Consider the following 19,037-nt stretch of genomic DNA (forward strand, 5'->3'; position numbering starts at 1 on the left):
TAGTAACAGACTTGTCAGAAGGAAAAATCAAGAAAACGTCCCATTTACAGTTGAATCAAAAAGAGTAAAATACCTAGGAATAAATTTAGTCAAAGAGGTGAAAGACCTATACACTGAAAACTATAATACATTCATGAAAAAAATTGGAGACAAGTAAAAAGCAAAGATACTTCATCCTCAAGGACTGAAAAAATTAATAGTGTTAAGATGTCCATGCTATCCAAAGCAATCTACAGATTCAGTGCAGTCCCTGTTAAAATTCCAGTGGCATTGTCCACAGAACTAGAAATAATTCTAAACAGATTTGAGACCTGAGTAACCAATTTTGACAAAGAAGAACAAAGCTGGGGGCTATCACACTCCCTGATTTCAAATACTACAAAGGTCTAGTAATCAAAACAGTATGATATTGGCATAAAAACAGACAGATACATCAGTAGAAAGGAGTAGAGAGCATGGAAATAAACCCGTGCATTTTTTGGTTAGTTGATTTACCACAAAGGAGGCAAGAATAGAGTATAGGGAAAGGGCAGTGTCTTTAATAAATGGTGCTGGGAAAACCAGACAGCTCCGTGCAGAAGGATGAAGCTGCGCACTGTTTTACACCATATACAAAATCAGTTCAAAATGGGTTAAAGGCTTGAACGTAAAACCTAAAATTATGAAGCTCCTAGAAGACATAGGCGGTGATAAGCTCTTTGATACTGGTCTTACCAATGTTTTTTTTGGATCTGATTCCAAAGGCAAGGGCAACAAAAGCAAAAATAAACAAATGGAACTACATCAAACTAAAAAGCTTCTGTGCAGTAAAGGAAATGATCAGCAACATGAAAAGGCAACCCGCTGAGTGGGCGAAATATATGTAAAGAACTGACACAACCCAGTAGCAAAAAACAGTCTGATTAAAAAATGGGGAGATGATTTGAATAGATGTTTCTCCAAAGACGTACAGGTACATGAAAAGATGTTCAACATCACCAATCATCAGGGAAACACAAATCAAAACTACAATGAAATTTCACGTTACACCTGTCAGAATGGCTGTTACCTGACAAGGTATTTCCTCTGACAAGAAATAACAGAATATGGAGAAAAGGGAGCCCTCCTGCATTATCGGTAGGACTGTAAATTAGTGCCGCCACCATGGGAAATAGTATGTAGACTCCTCAATAAATTAAAACATGAGCAACTTTATAAGCAGCAATTCCAGTACTCTGGGTATCTATCCAAAGAAAATGAAAACACTAATCCAAAAAGATACGTGCATTCCTGTGTTCATTGCAGATTTATTTACGGTAACCAAGGTGATGGAAGCAACCTAGTTGTCCATCTGTGAATGAACAGCTAAAGCAAATGTGGTTGATTGACTGATTGAGAACTGAGCCATATGAGTAGTATAGCATGTAAATATTACTCAGCCATAAAAAAGAATGAAGTCTTACTATTTGCAGCACGGATGAACCTTGAGTGTATTAGAAGTGAAATAACGCAGACGCAGACGGAAAGAGACAAATCCTGCCTGCTTTCACTTATGTGTGAAATCTACAAAACAAAACAGAACAAAAACAGGGTGGTGGTTGCCAGAGGGGAGGGTCTTTGGGAAAGGGAGGGCAAAATGGGTGAAGAGGAGTAAGGAGTGCATACTTCAAGTTATAAAATAAATAGCTCACTGGGATGTATTGTACGTCAATAACATTGTAAGGTGAAAGAGGGGAACCAGACTTACTAGGGGGACCATGTCACAGTGTGTGTAAATATCAAATCGCTGTGTTATACAGCTGAAACTCGTGTAACATTGTCAATGACACCTCAATAACTGTCTTCAAATGTTTAGGTAAAAATGAAAGTATCCCTTTATACTGCACCCCCGCCCCTGCTGTAGCTACGCCCCTTTCCCAAACTGTGAACAGAGATTGAACTGTATCCTTCGAACTTTCTTTTGCTGCAGTTGATGGCAGTTTTGTTGTATTTTTTCCATATTTAGCGTGTAAACATGCACGAAGGGCGTATTTATTTATTTTGCAAATAATGTGACCATGCTACAGATAACATATCGTGACTTGGTGTTTTACTTTATGTCCCTTTGTACTGAGTTACCTCACCCTTAGGAGCTGTATGATAGTTTATACTACGGATTTACCGTAACTGATATTTATGTTGTTTCTAGGTTTTCAGTATTCTAGACAGCTGCAGTGAATATCCTGGAGTATGTCTCTGCATATGTTCAAGTATTTCTATAGAATAGATTTCCAAGAGGTAGAATGGTTAATTAACTGTCATTGATTCACACTTCTGCAGTAGCTTCCTCACACCCTTACCAACACCGGCAATATTTAGCAATATTTTTTATATTTGCCAATCTGATGGGTTAAGAAAAGAATGGTAGCTTACTGTTTTCATCAATATTTTTTTGTTTTCTAGTGAGAATGTTCATTCATGTTTGTTAGCCACTGATTTCTACTGTGATTTCTCACTTGTCCATGGGGGTTATTTTTTTAATGGAGCTTTCGTACACTGTATCCTTTGTGGTCTGAATTTCTGCTACCTAAACTCTGGAATTACGTAGATTGGATAAAGTCTTGAGAAATCCCTTCCTATATGTACCCTCACTGCTGTATCCAAAATCAAACTGATTCAGATGACGACGTTCCTGACTTGCTGTCAAAACTCAGGAACCAAAGAGAATCTTTTAGAGAGGAAGACGCAGCTCATTCTAATCTTTGCTATGGAGTGTTACGAATTTGCCCCCCTGTGTGTGGTTTATCTTTTGATGTCATTCATGCGGTTTTACCCAATAAAAAGTTGGAAGTGTTTGTCGAACGTCTGTGGTTTTCCGGTGTAAGTTCTAAGGTTTTGCTTTTATCTAGATCATCTTTTCTCAGTTAAGATTTTTTTCAATCTATTTTATTTTCTTCTCTATGGTTATTTTTAGGCACACTGGAATTCTTAGGTACATGAAGTGTATCTTTATGCATAATGTATTTTGTCAACACATTTTTAATACTTCATCCTTTATCGTTAATCATAAACACCAACTTTATCATACACCAGATTCTCATGTACGCAAGGATCTTGTTCTAAAGCAGTTTAATGAATGTATCAATATCTAGATAAGAAAGTTCCTTATTCTTTTTCAAATATCCCTTGCTTATTACTGCTTCGTTTTTCTTCCGGGTACATTTTAGGACAAAATAAATCGATTTTGCCCATTTATGCTTCCTGTGGCAATGTATGTGAATGTGCGCTCCCCTGGGTCTGGGAGAAACTGGTTAGGGGTCTGGAACCAAGGGTAAAACTTGAATAAACCCAGAAAAATTAAAGACAAATTATCCTCTACACCTGGAAGAAATCTAATGGGTTTGTAACACTGTTAAGTGCCGCCTAAGTGTTTGTTTAATGAGCTCTTGACTCATCGATTCTTCTAGGTAGACCCTTTCTAGTCCTTGTGCTTCTCCGCGGTCACCCCCAGCATTCACATCACGATGCTGGTGCACTCCCTTCACTCTTCCAGACATCTCTCCCCATCCCCCTATGCCCCATCCCACCCCCCACCCCCCCCCCCCACTTTCTATCCGAGGAAGTTTCATTGGTTCCTAAAAACCCAGTTCAGATACTACCTTTTCTGGGAATGTTTTCTTCCTGCCGACGGTAAGAAGGTTGTGGGAGCCTTTGTGCCTCTTCTTATTTGTTCCTATATTATCATTATCCAGCTTTGGACTGAGCCAGGACAGAAATGCCATATGGGTGTTTTTCAAGTGTTTTTGAAAACTAGTAAGACATCTCCCGGTCTTCAGGGAGCTCACCAGAGAATGGAAGGAAAAGCTGAAGCTAGAAGAAAAATAGATGTGAAAGCATAAATTATATGTGATTTTTTTTTTTTTTTTTTTAAGTCACAGGAGAGCTTTTATATCCGTTTTTCCCCCCAACCTGACCAGGTTTAGGTCTTATGGTTTACGCTCTAAGCCTTTGCAAATGGAGGCATTCATAGTACCAGCAGAGGCGCAGAGATTGGACCAATCCTTTATCACGGCGTTTGGAGGCCAGAAGGAAAAATACTGAGAAATGGACTTAGAAAGACCTAGATGTTCCGTGAAGCACTTAGGGGTCATAATTGCTATCGTGTGGCACTGTGTTTTAAACGAACAGATATTCTGAATCTCTCCTTTTTTTCCTAGTACTGGATGAATGAATACACCTCGTCCATCGGAATTGGAGTTTTTCATTCAGGAATTGAAGTATACGGCAGAGGTACGTGTACCCACCGTGTGAACAGGCTTTCCGAAGACTGTTTTCTCTTAAAGCGCTCGCAAAATCAGCACTATAGGTCCTCCTCTTTTTTTGCAACTGCTTCCATACATTACTGCAGAAAGTAGAAGAAAATCCCCACATTTTGTACTGCAGTCTGGGAAAATGCCCAAAGTTGAATGCATTTGAGGAGAAAGTACTCAAGTTCATGAACATAACGTTCGTTGAGTTATCTTTTCTCCCAAATCCAGCGGCTTAAAAAGCAGTTGCTTCTTGGATTATTTCACCGCCACAGTTTTGCTCTGACAAATACTGGAGTTCCTAAGAAGCCTTGTGCTTTGAAAAACCGTCATTCTGGTTGGAAGAGTATTGGTGCTAGAGTGTCATACTTGAAATACCAATTTCCTGAGGGAATTTCAGTATTAAATTTTGTTTTTGGAGACTTGCAAGTGTGTAGTTATAAGTTGGAAAATATCACTGAGCAAATCCTGCCCCTGGTTCCATCTAGCTTTTTGCTCAAGAATGATGGCCTTTGTCATTAGCCCAAGCCCTTTTATTCTTCATTGCCCTTAATTATGATAAATATGACAGGAGCCACTCAAACCAAGCAGCTTTGTTTTTAACAGCTTTTTCCTTTGTTCTAATTCCCGCTGCTGGTGCAGGATAATTTCCTCCAGGTCAAGCTGTAAGCAGTAATGATCTGCATAAGACGGACCACATTTCCAGTTTTGTCGGGGTTGTAAAAATACATTATTTTGAATCCTAAACTCACCCCGTAGCAGAAATGTCTGTCACGTGCTTAAGTCAGGCGGCCTTTGTGCAGGCCCTGAGAATATGCGTTGCAGTCCACCCGGAGTTCCCCATGAAGACCGCATCCCTGCTGTAGCTGGTGCAAGGAAGAGGCTCCATTACCTACCTGGGTCGGTGTGGTGCTTCTCCTGTCCCTTGCTTACATTCCACACCGCTTCTGGGTGCAGCGTAGCGTATCACACGTTCGCTATAAAGATGTGCCATTTAAGCTCCGTGTGAGTTGGAAGCCTGCACTGTCTGTCTGTCTCCCAGATAATTAATCCCCAAAAGCAAGGAGGCTCTTGCCCAAAGAGTCAGCAGTCACTACGTGTTGCTGCGGGTGGCCTCGTCATCTGTGGGTTTGCGCCCTTGTTTGACTTGGCTTTTGCCAGAGTTGCGTGTTTCCCCTTTAACTGAATCTCTGGTGTTATAGTTTTCTAAGTGCTACCAAGTTGTGAACCGCTTGATCCCGTTGCTGTGAAGTAGAGAAGGACGTGTGGGCCTGTGGCGCTTTCTCCATTTTCCAAGCGAAGAAACCAAAGCTCAGATCAGCTGGAAGTCAGATCAGATCAGCTGCTAATAGTTCTTAGAACTAGGACTTGAACCCAGGTGTTCTTACGTGCCAGTCATTATTCTGTTACCTGTCTAACCATTGCGCCCCTCTACCAAATGATTCAGGAGTCTTCAGAAACGTGGTTGGAAACGTGTTCGTATAAGTTTAGCAAAGCTAAGGTCAGATGTCTTCCTGAAAGTAAATGACGCTTCTTGAACAGATGAATAAATGGCTCTGTGACTTTCCTTAATGGACTTGAGGAAGTTAAAAATCTAAACATAATCTTTCCATATCCAACCTGATTATCGACAAGGTTTATTATAAAGTCCTATCGTTAAGATAAGTTTTAATGTGTATTTCAGAACTGAATGCCAAACACTTCCTTATCCAGACCTTTGCTTTTTTTCTGGAAGGTCTGAATCAAAAGTAAACTTGGTATGTGCCTTGTTCTCACCCATGCTTTGTTCTAAGACCTTTCACGATTAGATTTAATAAATTTTAAGAGATGAGATTAATTTAAACATTTGTTTGTAATTTTTTAAGTAAGTCCACTAAGATTTGCCACTTAAATATCTAAATATCTCATACCAGAAATTTGAATTCCTTCCTTCTCCGCTTCTGTTCTGGATGAGAGTTTATATCCCATGATCCTTCAGTACAAGTAGTTCCCGCAGAGCTGAAAGATCTTCCGCGAGAGTGTGTGTGGAGAGGTGTATACGTTAACTCGGCAGCTTGCTTGTTTTCTTGAATGAGGGGGATTGAATTCAGTTTTCCAGGTTTGGTAATGTTTCATTATTCAAAGATAAACCAAGAGCCTTCAACCCATGAGCCATGAAAGCTCATTACTGTTAGTCAGTTTCTCCAGTAAAGTGTTGAGTTTGAAATTTGATGCCTTCAATTTGGAAAGTGGCAAAGTGCAGAACTGACCGCCCATGTCTTTTGACACGACACATGGGCAGAGAGACCATGGTCACCTGCGATAGTCACCCTCCTCCTGCCAACGAGAGGGGACGAGTCAGGGTCACCTTTGAGTGTCTTTCGTTATCAGAATCAGGCCTTTTGTATCGACTGTTGTTACACGTAACAGCTAAACGAGACTGAGATGTTTGTGAAAGCATTGATAAACTGGAAAATATTTAGATGGTGTCGTTATTATCCTCATCATTTATTAAAGCTAATTCAGCATTCTGGTTAAGTTTTGTGTGATAAATACTAAAAATCATGAGTTTTCTCTTTTCAGAATTTGCTTATGGTGGCCATCCTTACCCCTTTTCTGGAATATTTGAAATTTCCCCAGGAAATGCTTCTGAACTAGGAGAAACATTTAAATTTAAGTAAGTAGGGAGGATAATTTTTATTACACTGTCTTAGGTGCCAAAGCTTGTTTTCAGGCCTATGGAAGTCACTCTGTAGACTAAAATCTAGGAAGTTAAAATGTTTCTTTAACGCTGTTTTAGTTGCTGACATTTATTTTAAAGTCGAACCTATCGGAGTTTGTGTAAAGATGAGAATCGGCCAGATGAAGTGCCTGAAATAACCTAGTCTTTTGCTTTTTTTCAGGACCCACGTGAGTTATTTTGTGTACTTTAGAAATGTTCTTACTTTAGTATGTAACTTGGATTCTGCCTTAGAAAACGTGTGTATGTGAGTGATAGCTTCCCCCTCAGACTCCCGTGCAGAGAGATGGAAGAAAGGGTCGCTGTGACCTACCTGACACTACTAGAAACCTCTTTAGTCTCCTGGCGAGTGCAAGCACAGCATACAAAGATGTAGAATCGCTGTGTTGTACGTCTGAAACTAACGTAACGTTGCGTGTCAACTGTACTCCAAACAAATGAAAATTTTTTTCATAAAATGCATGAAGAGAAAAAGAAATGGTAGGATTTTTTTTTTTTTGTAATCTTTTCATTTTTCCCAATGAAAGGGATACTGTTGATACATTTGAAATACCCGAACAGTTGATTAGCTGAGAAGCTATTGTTAAGGTGCATGCAGTACGCCTATTGAGAAACCAAAATACTCTGGACCTTACCGAGAATTTGAATGCTTAATGATCCAAATTTCCATTTCTTAGTTAAGGTTTGTATGTGAAGAGATACTTAGAACCTTAGTTTCAAGGAGCTCTAAAGAACCTTCTGGGCCTATAATCATTAACTTGCCAAGTGGAAAATAGCGAAATGAGGTTGTTAACATTGAAATTCAGGGTAGGGCTACTACCCATGTCGATCACTACCAAGTTCATGGTTCTCCCAGCCTGTCACTGATTTGCTCTAGTGCCGTCCTGAGTCTGTTCCTCAGGTGTCCCTTTTGGCAGGACTGCTAGATGAAAGGGTTTTCTAGGTATTTGTAGTTTTCTTGGATGCCTAATTTGTATCTGACTTAACTTCTGCTTTCTGTTGGATATCATGTCTGTCGCATTTCCAGGGTGGGGGTTGGGTGGAGGGTGTTTGGTTTTTAATTTGGGGGTTGGTTGGTTGGTTTTTATAATGCTGTAAAAAAAAAAAAAAAATGTAGTTGTTTGGTAGTTTGTGTCCCCGTGGCACAGAAGCCAATAACGTAAAAGACTATTTCTGAATGAGATTATGGCCAGCTCTTCACTGGCCAGTATTATTGAGCAGGAATATTTGCAGCATGATTTGGGTCTGCAGTAACCTGGCTGCTTCCACGGTGCTTGTAAAAATAACGGGACCGTGCGTTTTCAGTATATGACGCGCTGCTTCCTAAAGAAAATGACCAAGTTTGCATTGGTATGGTTTAGAAGTAACAGACTTAAGAGTTTATGGTAGAAATGCAAAAGCTCAAGTAACACAAAATGTAAAAGTATCTGATTTACCTTCTAGTCATAGTGCATTAACTCCGCTCTGTTAACCAGTCAGAATATCCCTGGAAATGAGCAAGTCTTGAAACACGCTCTTTCTCCATACCTGAAACTTACACAGCTGTGGTTTCTCTTTCTTTCTTTTCCTTTTTGTTCTTTAAGAGAAGCTGTAGTTTTAGGGAGCACGGACTTCCTGGAGGACGACATAGAGAAGATTGTGGAGGAGCTGGGCAAGGAGTACAAGGGCAATGCCTACCACCTGATGCACAAGAACTGCAACCACTTCTCCTCGGCGCTGTCGGAGGCAAGTGTCACCCTGCGGTCCTTCAGGCACACGCCCTCCGCTGTCACCCTGCCTCCTTCAGGCACAGAACCTCCGCTGGTGTGCCCACTGCACTGCTCTTTCCTTTGCTCGTTTCCTCCTTGTCTTCCCGCGTCTTCGTGTTGTGTAAAGTGTGGCATTCTGGTTCTTTGCCTCATCTGAGTGGCCTTTCTGAGGTCGGTGGCTTCCGAGTGGGCACCGCGTTAAACTGTGACCCCATTCACGACTTCGCCGTGGGGAGGGTGAGCGCTGATAATTGTCCCTTCTTATCCTAATCCGTTCCCTTCCAACCTGAACTTCCTCTTTAAAGAAATTAATGCTGGGGCACTGGGGTGGCTCAGTTGGTTAAGCATCCAACTCTTTTTTTTTTTTTTTTTTTTTAAGTTTATTTTTGAGAGAGAGAGACAGCATGAGTGGGGAAGGAGCAGAGACAGAGAGGGAGACACAGAGTCTGAAGCAGGCTCCAGGCTCCGAGCTGTCAGTACAGAGCCCAGCGTTGGGCTCGAACTCGGGAACGTTGAGATCATGACCTGAGCCGAAGTCGGACACTCAAACGACTGGGCCACCCAGGCGCCCCAAGCGTCCAACTCTTGATCTCAGCTCAGGTCACGGTCTCACGTTTGGTGAGTTCGAGCCCTGAGTTGAGCTCCGCGTTGGGCTCTGCATTGACAGTGTGGATGGAGCCTGCTTGGGATTCTCTCTCTGCCCTTTCTCCCCCCCACCCCACCCCCCTTCACATGTGCCCTTGCTCTCTCTCACTCCCTCTCAAAATAAACTTCCAAAAAAAAAAAGTCTCCACTGCTAAAAAAATTTTAAAAAAAGAAAGAAATTAAAGCCTGAACCACTTCTGCTACTTAGCCACAAGATTCTTCTTTTTCTGTATTAGTTGCCAGTATGATTTTTCTCCCTGGCGCTTAAAATTATTAACAAGCCGTCCATCTCTGCGGTCTTGAAATTTCGTTCTGCCAACAGAACACCCCACAGGCACTTACTTGCCTTCCCTGTTCTGGACTCCCAAGCCAGGAGACCTGAGAATTGCAGGACCTGAAAACAGAAACCAAAGGGAAGACATGAGACTGTGAGATAAGGGCTGGAGAATCCGCTAGCCCTGAGACAGCTTCTCCGCTTGTTGACCTGTGGCGGCTGGTGGCAGGGCAGTGTCCCATCCTGCAGAAACCGGAGGGTGTGAGGGACAGAACGAGCTGCCATCCCGGTGGTCCTCATCCCTTCCCGCGTGGCTCTGGACAGGCCCGGGCTTGCGTGCGGCCTGGAATGGGTCCCTGGGACCTGCAGCAGATAGGACGCAAGATTCACGTCGCTTCCACCCCTGCACGGCCGGCTGAGTCAGAATCTTCTCGCTAGTGATTGTGCCGACATGGGAGTTACAGAAGCACCCCCAGGCTCGTGCATACGCCAGTTCCACGGAGGCGACCCGGTTGTTCCCCAGGACCGAGAGAAGGTTCAGGCCTCCTTGACCCCATCTGCCGGAGACGCGTTCAGGGATCCATCGAACGGGAGAATCGGCAGAGATCCTGGATGGCACCAAGTCCCGTGTCCTCGGTGTGCAGACGGGGCAGCTGCTGTCCGTTGCGAGTGGGGAAGTGGCCTGTGGAACTGGGAATGACAGATGCAGCCCCAGGACACCTGGCCGTTTTAGCCAGGCCGCTGACGTGAGGCAGGGACGTGTAGCCCGGGTGATGCCTGAGCTTCGTTCCCTCTCCGGGCAGGAAGAGAAAAGGGAAGCCCCTCAATTCCCCACGTGGAGTTGTGGGTGAGCCCGAAATGCTGACCATTGGTTGCTGCCTCCTCCGAGTGGATGGGGGCATGATGAAATCGTTCCTGGGGCCAGAGCAAGGTCAGAAGGGGGACAGGGGGGCCCTGCTACTGGGCCCCCACCCCCTCCCAGCTCGGCCCTCCCCCGACAGCTGGAACAACAAACTGTCTTGGCTAAATTTACTGCTGGGGGTTTGAAGAAATTCCCAGTCAGGAAAGAAAAGGGGAATTTTTTAATGGCTTTGTATTTTGTGATTATACGATAGGAGTTGATGTAAAACGATTCGTGCTTGTAATTGTATAGGGGATGCAGGGACCGTCTCGGGAATACTGGGAGAAAACGCGTTAGTGGACACAGCTCTCTCACTTCTTGCAGCCGCAGAGTGGGCGGATTTAAGTCTCAATTATTAAACGAACGCCTGTCTCCACAACTGGGATTTTTTATAGGGTTTTTGCCTCTCGCAGCCTCTAAAGGCAGACGACATACAGAGAGAGACAATTTCCAGATGAACTTCGGGGTTTTAAAACGCGGTTTCTAGATACTGATTAGCCCTTATACTGTCAGTTATCTGAGGCGGGGAGGTGAGGATTTTCCGGCCAGACGTGTTTATTTGTCAGCTGGTCTTGAAAGGGGCCTAGGAAAACCTCAGTTGATTAACCTTAGAAACGTGGCTCCCTAGCTGTGCACCGTGTTCACTCATTACTGTCCTGGCCTTTTCTCGAAATCCTCAAATCACGATCCCGATTGCCTGCACCGGACTGTCGGCCGAAACCCGCCCTTGTCTGCTCCACGCCGGGCCAGACTGAAAGCAGGTGCGGGCCCAGGAACCGGCCTCCTCCTTGGGGACCCTTGCGGGTCTGGACCCCTGTCCGCGGAGCCCTCCGCCACAAAAGTGTCGTGGACGTTGACCGCTCCGTCCAGGTGGCATGCAGGTGTGCCCCGGGAGGGGCTCGTTCCCCAGCAGGGCCCCCTGCGCCCAGCCGCTCGGCCCCGTGCCGCTAACCAGGGATTCTTGCCAAAACCCGCAAGTGGGGGAGAGCGGAGCCCCTCGGCTGCTGCAGTGGTGGCAGCAGGGGGGCATCCAGACCGCCTTCCCCCCACTCCCCCCGCGCTCCTTAGTGAGGCAGAGCCGTCACCCAAATGCAGCAGCCACGGAATTGGGGTGTTCCTCCCTAGGCCCTTCACAGGCTAAACGGTCAGGGGGAAGGAGGGGTGACCTGTAAACCCGTTGTGAAATCTTCTGCAAACTCAGGATTTCATCCTGACCAGTGCCTGATAACGATGTGTCCATCTAGTTTGTCACATAAAAATATTTTCCAGTGACAGCTTCTGTTCTCATATATGTCCTTTCCAGACCAAAAAAAAAAAAAAAGTCCAGATGAGAGCAAAGGATAATTTTTAAAGCGTAAAGTTAGGATTGCCAAACGGCGCACACTGATTTCGTGACCGCGAAAACCAAAATCCTGGCACCTGGGAGGCGTGCGGGCAGGGAGGCGGCCTTCATGACCTGTTTCTCGATGCTGCTCCTCCCCTCGTCCTAAAGACCAGCCGTTTGCATCTTGTCTTTCTGAGCTGCTGCGAGCACCTTGGATCCGCCGGGCTGCTCACCTGCGAGCCAGCGACAGTGCTGACACAGCAGAGAGGCTGTTCCCGCACCTGCCGCACAGAGCGGAGGCCGATAACCTGGTCTCGAGGACGGACAGAACTGTTTGGGTCTGTCTGTGGGCAGACCCTCCAAGACCCGACTGACCTTTCAGGCCAGATCGGAGGCCCTGTCAGTGCGTTCGGGCAGCGGTAACAGGGCAGCACGGGCCCGGTGGCTAAGAGACAACAGACCGTTCTTTCTCACGTCCAGGATCCAGGCGCTGGCAGATGCAGCCTTCTAGAGAGGTCCTAGGCCGCTTCTTGCCTTGGCCTCAGGTGGCAGGAGGAGTGAGGGGCTCTCAGATCCCTGGTAAGGGCACCGATCCTATTTGTGAGGCCTGGGCCCTCATGACCCGCCCACCTCCCGGGCTCCCCACTTGCACCAGCGGTCAAGTTCGAGGTTAGGATTTCAGCCTACCGGCTTTGGGGGGACAAGAATCCTCATCCTCGAGCGAGTCCCACGGTGTTCACTGCCAGTGAGGAAGCACGCTGGGGGCCTTGCAACCGGTGCTGCCTGACCCATGCGTGCCCTGCTTGGGGGCCCTCACACTGTAAACCTCCCGTTCTGGGGGTGTCACGTGTGCCCTCTGGGATTGGTTCTTGTGTGGGTGCCCTCTCGTGACCCCATCTCGGGCCGGGTGAAGAGGGTTCCCACCAAAACTCAGGTGGAAGCCACTCGGCTTTCTAAAGTCAGCCTTTACGGGTTTGCTTTAGTGGGGTTTGCTCTAACTGGCTAGGTCCAGGAGCCCTAAAAGGTGTGACTGAAATCAAAACTCCAGGTTGGCCTCACCCTGCTGTGTAGGGTCCTTTGGTAATATTTGCTGCAACAGCTTGGCTAAGTTTGGGGAGGGGGGGGGTGTAGAAAAAGAGTTAAAACGGGTCAGAGGCTGCTGTCCCTATAAAAGACTGGGGCCTTGGATGGCATCTGAGAACTTGACTTTCGGAAGGGCCGCCAACAGTCGCAAGATAGAAGGGCAGCTCACCAGGCCTGACCTTGTGTGCATAGCGTGATTTCTGCAAGACACCTGCTCCCATTCCAGGGAACCCCAAATCTTGGCACATGCTGAGAAGCAGGTGCCTACACGAACAGGCACAAATACAACCTTGGATGCTGGGTGTCCAGTGAGTTTCCCTGGTGGACATTTCACATGTGTTGTCCCCCCTACTTGCGGGGGGGACCTGAGTGTATCCTGTGTGACTCCATGGGGAGAGGCCCTTTGACAGCTTGTGCGTGGTTTCCTCTGCACTTTTCGTCCATTTCCCTGTAGTAAATGAGAGCTGCGACTGCAGCCGTGTACCCAGTCCCGTGGGTTTCTTGGCAAGTCACAGTCTAACCAGGAGCTGGTCTGGGGGACCGCTGGCACAGCTCACTTCTCCAAAAGTAATCAAGAGGTTTTTGTTGTGTTGTTTTGTTTAAGTGTCATGAATTTCCCCTCCTCCCAGATTTAAGAATACTTGACTTCATGAGAAAAATCTCAAACAGCCTAACCTTCCACCAAAAGAATTAGAAAAGAACAAACAGAGCCCAAAGTTAGTAGAAGGAAGGAAGTACTCAAGATCAGAGGAGAAATGAATAGAGACTAAAAAGACAGTGGTAAAGATCAGTGAAACTAAGAGCTGGTTCTTTGAAAAAGATCAGCAAAATTGACAAGCCTTCAGCCAAACTCACCAAGGAAAAAAGAGACAGGGTTCAAATAAATCCAAAGTGAACGAGAAATCGCAGCTGACACCACAGAAATACGAAGGAGCTTAGAGACTATGGCGAACAATTCTGTCCATAGATCGGACAACCAAGGAGAAGCAGACGTTCCTAGAAACATACAGTCTCCCGAGACTGTATCGTAAGTAGAAAACCTGACCAATTTACTAGGGAGGTTAAATCCAGCAAACAGTAGTCCACGACCAGACGGCTTGACTGGTGACTAACACGCAAAGGTGTAATACCTAACCTCAAACTTTTCCAAAAATGAAGGAGATGAGTACACTTCCAAACAAATTCTGTGAGGCCAACTTCACCCCGATACCAAAACCAGACCAGGACGCTACAAAAAAAAAAAATCACAGGCTGGTATCCCTGATGAACAAAGATGGAAAAACCCTCTACAAAACATTAGCAAACCAAATTCAGCAATACATCGAAAGGATCTGTACCGTGATCGAGTGGGATTTATCCCAGGGGTGCAGGGTGGTTCCACAATCGCGAACCAATCAGTGCGATATACCACGTGAAGAAAATGAGAAAAAAGAATCATACGGTCATCTCAGTAGCTGCAGAAAGGCATTTGACAGTATTCGGCGTCCACTGATAAAACTCTCAACGAAGTGGGTATAGAGGGGACGTACGTCAGCATAATGAAGGTCGTAGAGGACAAGCCCACAGCTCGCATCATACTCAGTGGGGAAAAGATGAGGAACAAGACTGGGGTGGCCACTCGTGCCGTTACCAACAGTGCTGTGATGAATATCCCCTTACGTACATCTCTTCGTATTTTGCCAGCGTGTCTCTGGGGGAGATCTCTAGCAGGGGACTCACTGCTTGAAGCTTAAGTGCAAAAGTAATTTTGCTACATAAACCACTACCCACAGTAAGAAATATGTTTTACACCATGACCCTGTCTAAACACACATGTACACGTAACACGTTAAAACAAGTGTCACAATTGCCCCACCTCTCTACAGTCTGATGCTGAATGACTCACTGGTGGGTCTGGACTCAAAGTTTACAGACGCTGGCTTGGTACAGGACCAGCACACTTCTGAGAGGCCGGGCGGGAGATCTTTTAGCCTGTAGGACTGGTCACGGACGGCACTCTGCCGGGGAGAACTCAGCTCCCGGGCACGGCTAATGCAACTTCACCTATGAAATCAGGAGGCTGTAGTTTGCTGTCCTCTGTTTTAGCCTGATCAGGGCACGGACACACACACACACACACACACACACACACCCCACCCACCCCGGTTGGGATGAAGTCAGCCTCCCGGGAAGCACATGGACGTGGGAAGAAGGGAGGGTGCCTGCTGAGTAAAACCAGGACTTCGGAAGCAGGATGGAGGAAGTGGCTGTTGACAGTCAGCGGTGGCTGTACGTTAACCTAAATATCCCTCGTCGCCTCTTCTGTGGTCAGCCTTCGGGTATGCAGATACCTGAACGTGCTGTGGGTATAAAATACATGAAACGTTCCCCCGTGTTTCTTAGCGCAGAGGGACGGGCATGGTGTTGTGTAAGGTCCATTGCTCGGCTTTCCTCCAGGTGTAGTTCATGGACATGTTCAAGTATTCTTAAGTACTCTCTACCTCTCTGTGCTGCCGGGCCAGCTGATCGGATTTGGTCAAAACATGCCATCTTCCCTCGAGTGAGGCCATCTCACTTGTTAAGACAGAGACTGCGTATTAAAGGAAATGTAACTTGTCTTGTAAGGCTAACCCCTTTAGGAAGGAAAGCTACATGGTTGCTTAATTGCAAGTACCAGTTTACTTACATTTTAGCTAATTTGGGAGCATAAGATATTTTGAAACCTTTTTTCAAGGTCATCAATTCAGATATGATGTCAGGATCATGATTTTTGACATGACTGAAGGCAGGACTACCAAGGGGACAATGAAGCAGGGACACAGTAAGCCAGCCCCGTGTTGTCTGCAGACGGGAAGGAGGGTGATAAAGAGTGAGGTCCGCGGTGTCCGGGTGGCTCAGTTGGTTAAGTGTCGTACTCTTGGTTTTGGCTCAAGTCATGGTCTCGTGGTTCGTGAGTTCGAGCCCTGCATCGGGCTCCATGCTAACTGTGGAGCCCCTGCTTGTGATTCTCTCTCTCTGTCTCTGTCTCTCTCTGCCCCTCCCCTGCTTGTGCTCTCTGTCTCTCTCTCTCTGTCTCTCTCTCTCTCTCTCAAAAATAAATAAACTTTAAAAAACAAAAAAGTGAAGTTAGTTGTGGAAGACCCGATTCTTACTGTTTGAGATTGGCGAGGGTGTGGGTTATGGCCCAGAGTCCTCTAAGGACAGGGTAGGGATGGGGAGTGGGCAGAGAGCCGCCACAGACCGTCAGCTGGAAGGGAATCCCCCCAGCCCCACGCCTGCACCCCCACACCCCTAGCGGAATCTGCGGACGAAAGCTCAGCCTGGCCTTCCAGCCTGGTTCTGACCGCAGAGTCGCAAGGCCAGGTCTGAATCCGTGGAGACGTTTCTTTCTCGAGCAACACGAGAAGTAACGGTTTAGAACGCAGGCCCGGACAAATGGGGTGGCGGAGACTGGACGGAAGTAGGAAAGAACCTGTGAAAGGGGACAACTGACGGCGGGGAGGATACCCAAGACCGGCCGCTCTGACCGTCTGGAGCGTGTTACTCTGGTCCCTATGTCGGCAAGGCTTCCCTGCTGTGTTGTTTGGAGCACTTGACGTGGAGTCTCAAAGCAGTTGCGGGGAGCCAGACGGAATTAGCTTGATGCTGTAGGTGGAGAAAGTGAGCCACTTGACAAGCCTCCGGAGGTGGCGGCTGCCTGTCATCCCAGCCTGTGTGCTTCCCTGCACCCCGCCTGCCCGTCCCCTGGCACCGGACCGGGGACCCTCAGCCCGCACCCCGCCTGCCCGTCCCCTGCCCCCACCCCGGCACCGGACCGGGGACCCTCACCTCGCTCACCTGACACCGCCCCTCTCTCCTCTGTAGATTCTTTGCGGGAAGGAGATTCCTCGCTGGATCAATCGTCTGGCCTACTTCAGCTCCTGCATCCCCTTCCTCCAGAGCTGCCTCCCCAAGGAGTGGCTCACCCCCGCGGCCCTGCAGTCCAGCGTCAGCCAGGAGCTGCAGGAGGAACTGGAGGAGGCCGAGGATGCGGCCGCGGCCGCCTCCGTGGCCGGCCCCTCGGCGGGCTCCAGACCCGGGCGCCACACCAAACTATAAAAGGTCTCCCAAGTCTCACCCTCAGAACTGTCTCCGACCGGTGACTGTCCCCAGAGAAAAGTAAGAGAGTAAGAAGCGTCCTTTGGGTATTTTGTATGCAAAGATGGCTCTCCCCCAAATCCCAGTTTTTCAGCTCAGGATTATATTTGTAATCAAAAGAATCACTTGGCGCAGGAGGGAGAACTTTGTACGAAGCCGCCCTCGGTTTTTTTTACCCACTTGTAAATTGGGGTTTACTTCTGTTTTCTACAAGCTCTGTTAAGTTATGTTTACAGTATTTTGTATCGCTGTTTACAAACCTTGCATGGACTCCTGCCACCGTGAGAGAAGACAGCCTTCACGTCTCGGGAACTTCGGTGGATCACCTTCCTCCACTTGCGACAATTTCCAGAGCCACGGCGTCCGCAGTCGGCACACGAAGGGCGCTTGAGCGGCTCTGGCCACCACTACCTGCTCCAGAAGGGTCGTTTAGGTTCGCGTGTGGTTCTGTTTGCGTTCGGGCACCGGGACGCCGAGGCCAAGGAGCTCCCGCAGCCCAAGGGCTCGGGGCCCGGGTCTGCGGGAAAGGCTCTGCCGGGCGGGGGGGCCTGCACCCCTGACACCTGTCCCCCCAGGCGGGCCAGCCCGTCCCATGACGCCTCTGATTCTGCCGTTAGGATGGTTTTCGTTCGAGATAGTCTTGCTAGGAACCGAGGGGTATTTTTGCACACGTGTTGGGGGCTTCATCGATATTTTAATACGGACTGACCTCCCTGCACACGATTTCGCCGACGGGGCGGGAGTAGCAGCAGGAGTTGACATTCAACTGCTTTTGAACTATTCAGGCTGCCTTTTATACTAGACCTTGAAAACTGGAGCCTGAAGTAACGCCCTCCACAAAGTTCACGATTTGATATCCCGACACTTCGTGTACCAGACGGAGCGCGTCAGAGTTCTGTTGCTTCGTTCCGGGGGTAGTTTGACCTCAGAGTAGAAAAACCTAGTCTCATTGACCTCTCGTTAAAGGATGTTTGTGTGTCTTAAAACTCATCTTTTTCTGTTCTCTCAAGTGTGTGTCTCTTACGTGACCTCCTCCCACAAGGAAATTGTCACCACCGATAGATAAGTCCTCGTTAGCAAGGACTCTGCTCACATCTACTCCCAGTTTGACCCTTGGATGTAAGAGCCAAGTCACTACATGTCAGATTCAATTTTTCTGCCTTAAGAATGAATGTCCTACATAGAATATTGGGTGAGCGCATACATTGTCCAAGGCAGTGACTTCAGCTTTATATATATTGTTAGTTTTAAAGTCACCTCCTTTTATTTAAACTCCTAGATCGGATTGTTTGCTATTTCTCTTTGTAAAGATACATATCTTTCAGTAAAGGACATTTTTAACTTTTCCATCAGCTGACTCTGATTCATTGTATCAACCTAAGCACACCCTGTTCGAGGGGAAAACGGAACCTTGGGTTATAAGCTGTGACCTGAGGCAGATGAAGCCACTTAACCTAATTTATGCTTTTGACTGTTCTGTTTCTGGAGAGGAAAGCCTTTACGGTTGTATTCTCAGTTCTTCAGGGGGTGCAGAGCACCTGTTTAAGAGATGTGACAGCAAGAAGAGACGAGCATCTGATCTTTGTGAGAAGTAGGCTTGGTCCGGGCCCGAGAACGAGATTCAGAACACGACACTGAGACTCGGGCAGGTGTCCTCGCTCGGAGGACAGTCCTGTCGCCGAAACCCGGGTTAGTGAAAAGCGTTGGATGCGGTTTGCTGGGGAGTGTTTTTAAAACACGTGGTGGAGGACCGTTTTCTCTAACCCATTCTGGCATACGCGAGCGAAGTCTGTGCTGCTCGCGGCGGCGGTCAGTGAGACCCTGGTGCGTAGCCCAGAACCCCCATCTGCGGTCCCCAGAACCCAGCGCCTCAGCACACGTGATTTCACTGTCGTCATACTTCCTCTCCTCAGCATCCGGAGTTAGAAATAGCGTAAAGGGTCCTCAGAGAAATCCACGGCG

At 47.1% G+C, this 19,037-nt stretch overlaps 1 protein-coding gene across 1 annotated transcript in view; it reads left to right on the forward strand.

Annotated features, from left to right (window-relative positions):
* Window positions 1-18,422, forward strand: part of DESI2 (desumoylating isopeptidase 2) — a 44,935-nt gene extending 26,513 nt beyond the window's left edge. The window contains exons 2-5 of the mRNA XM_047077102.1: window positions 4,176-4,248; window positions 6,828-6,921; window positions 8,568-8,709; window positions 16,803-18,422. Coding sequence (XP_046933058.1) covers window positions 4,176-4,248; window positions 6,828-6,921; window positions 8,568-8,709; window positions 16,803-17,036 — 543 coding nt within the window. The 3' untranslated portion in view covers window positions 17,037-18,422. The remainder of the gene's footprint in view (window positions 1-4,175; window positions 4,249-6,827; window positions 6,922-8,567; window positions 8,710-16,802) is intronic.
* Window positions 18,423-19,037: the final 615 nt, after the last annotated feature.

The sequence above is a fragment of the Lynx rufus genome, unplaced genomic scaffold, assembly GCF_022079265.1.
Source record: "Lynx rufus isolate CCGP_SWC_20201006 ecotype Redwood Valley unplaced genomic scaffold, mLynRuf1.p SCAF_15, whole genome shotgun sequence".
NCBI lineage: Eukaryota > Metazoa > Chordata > Mammalia > Carnivora > Felidae > Lynx > Lynx rufus.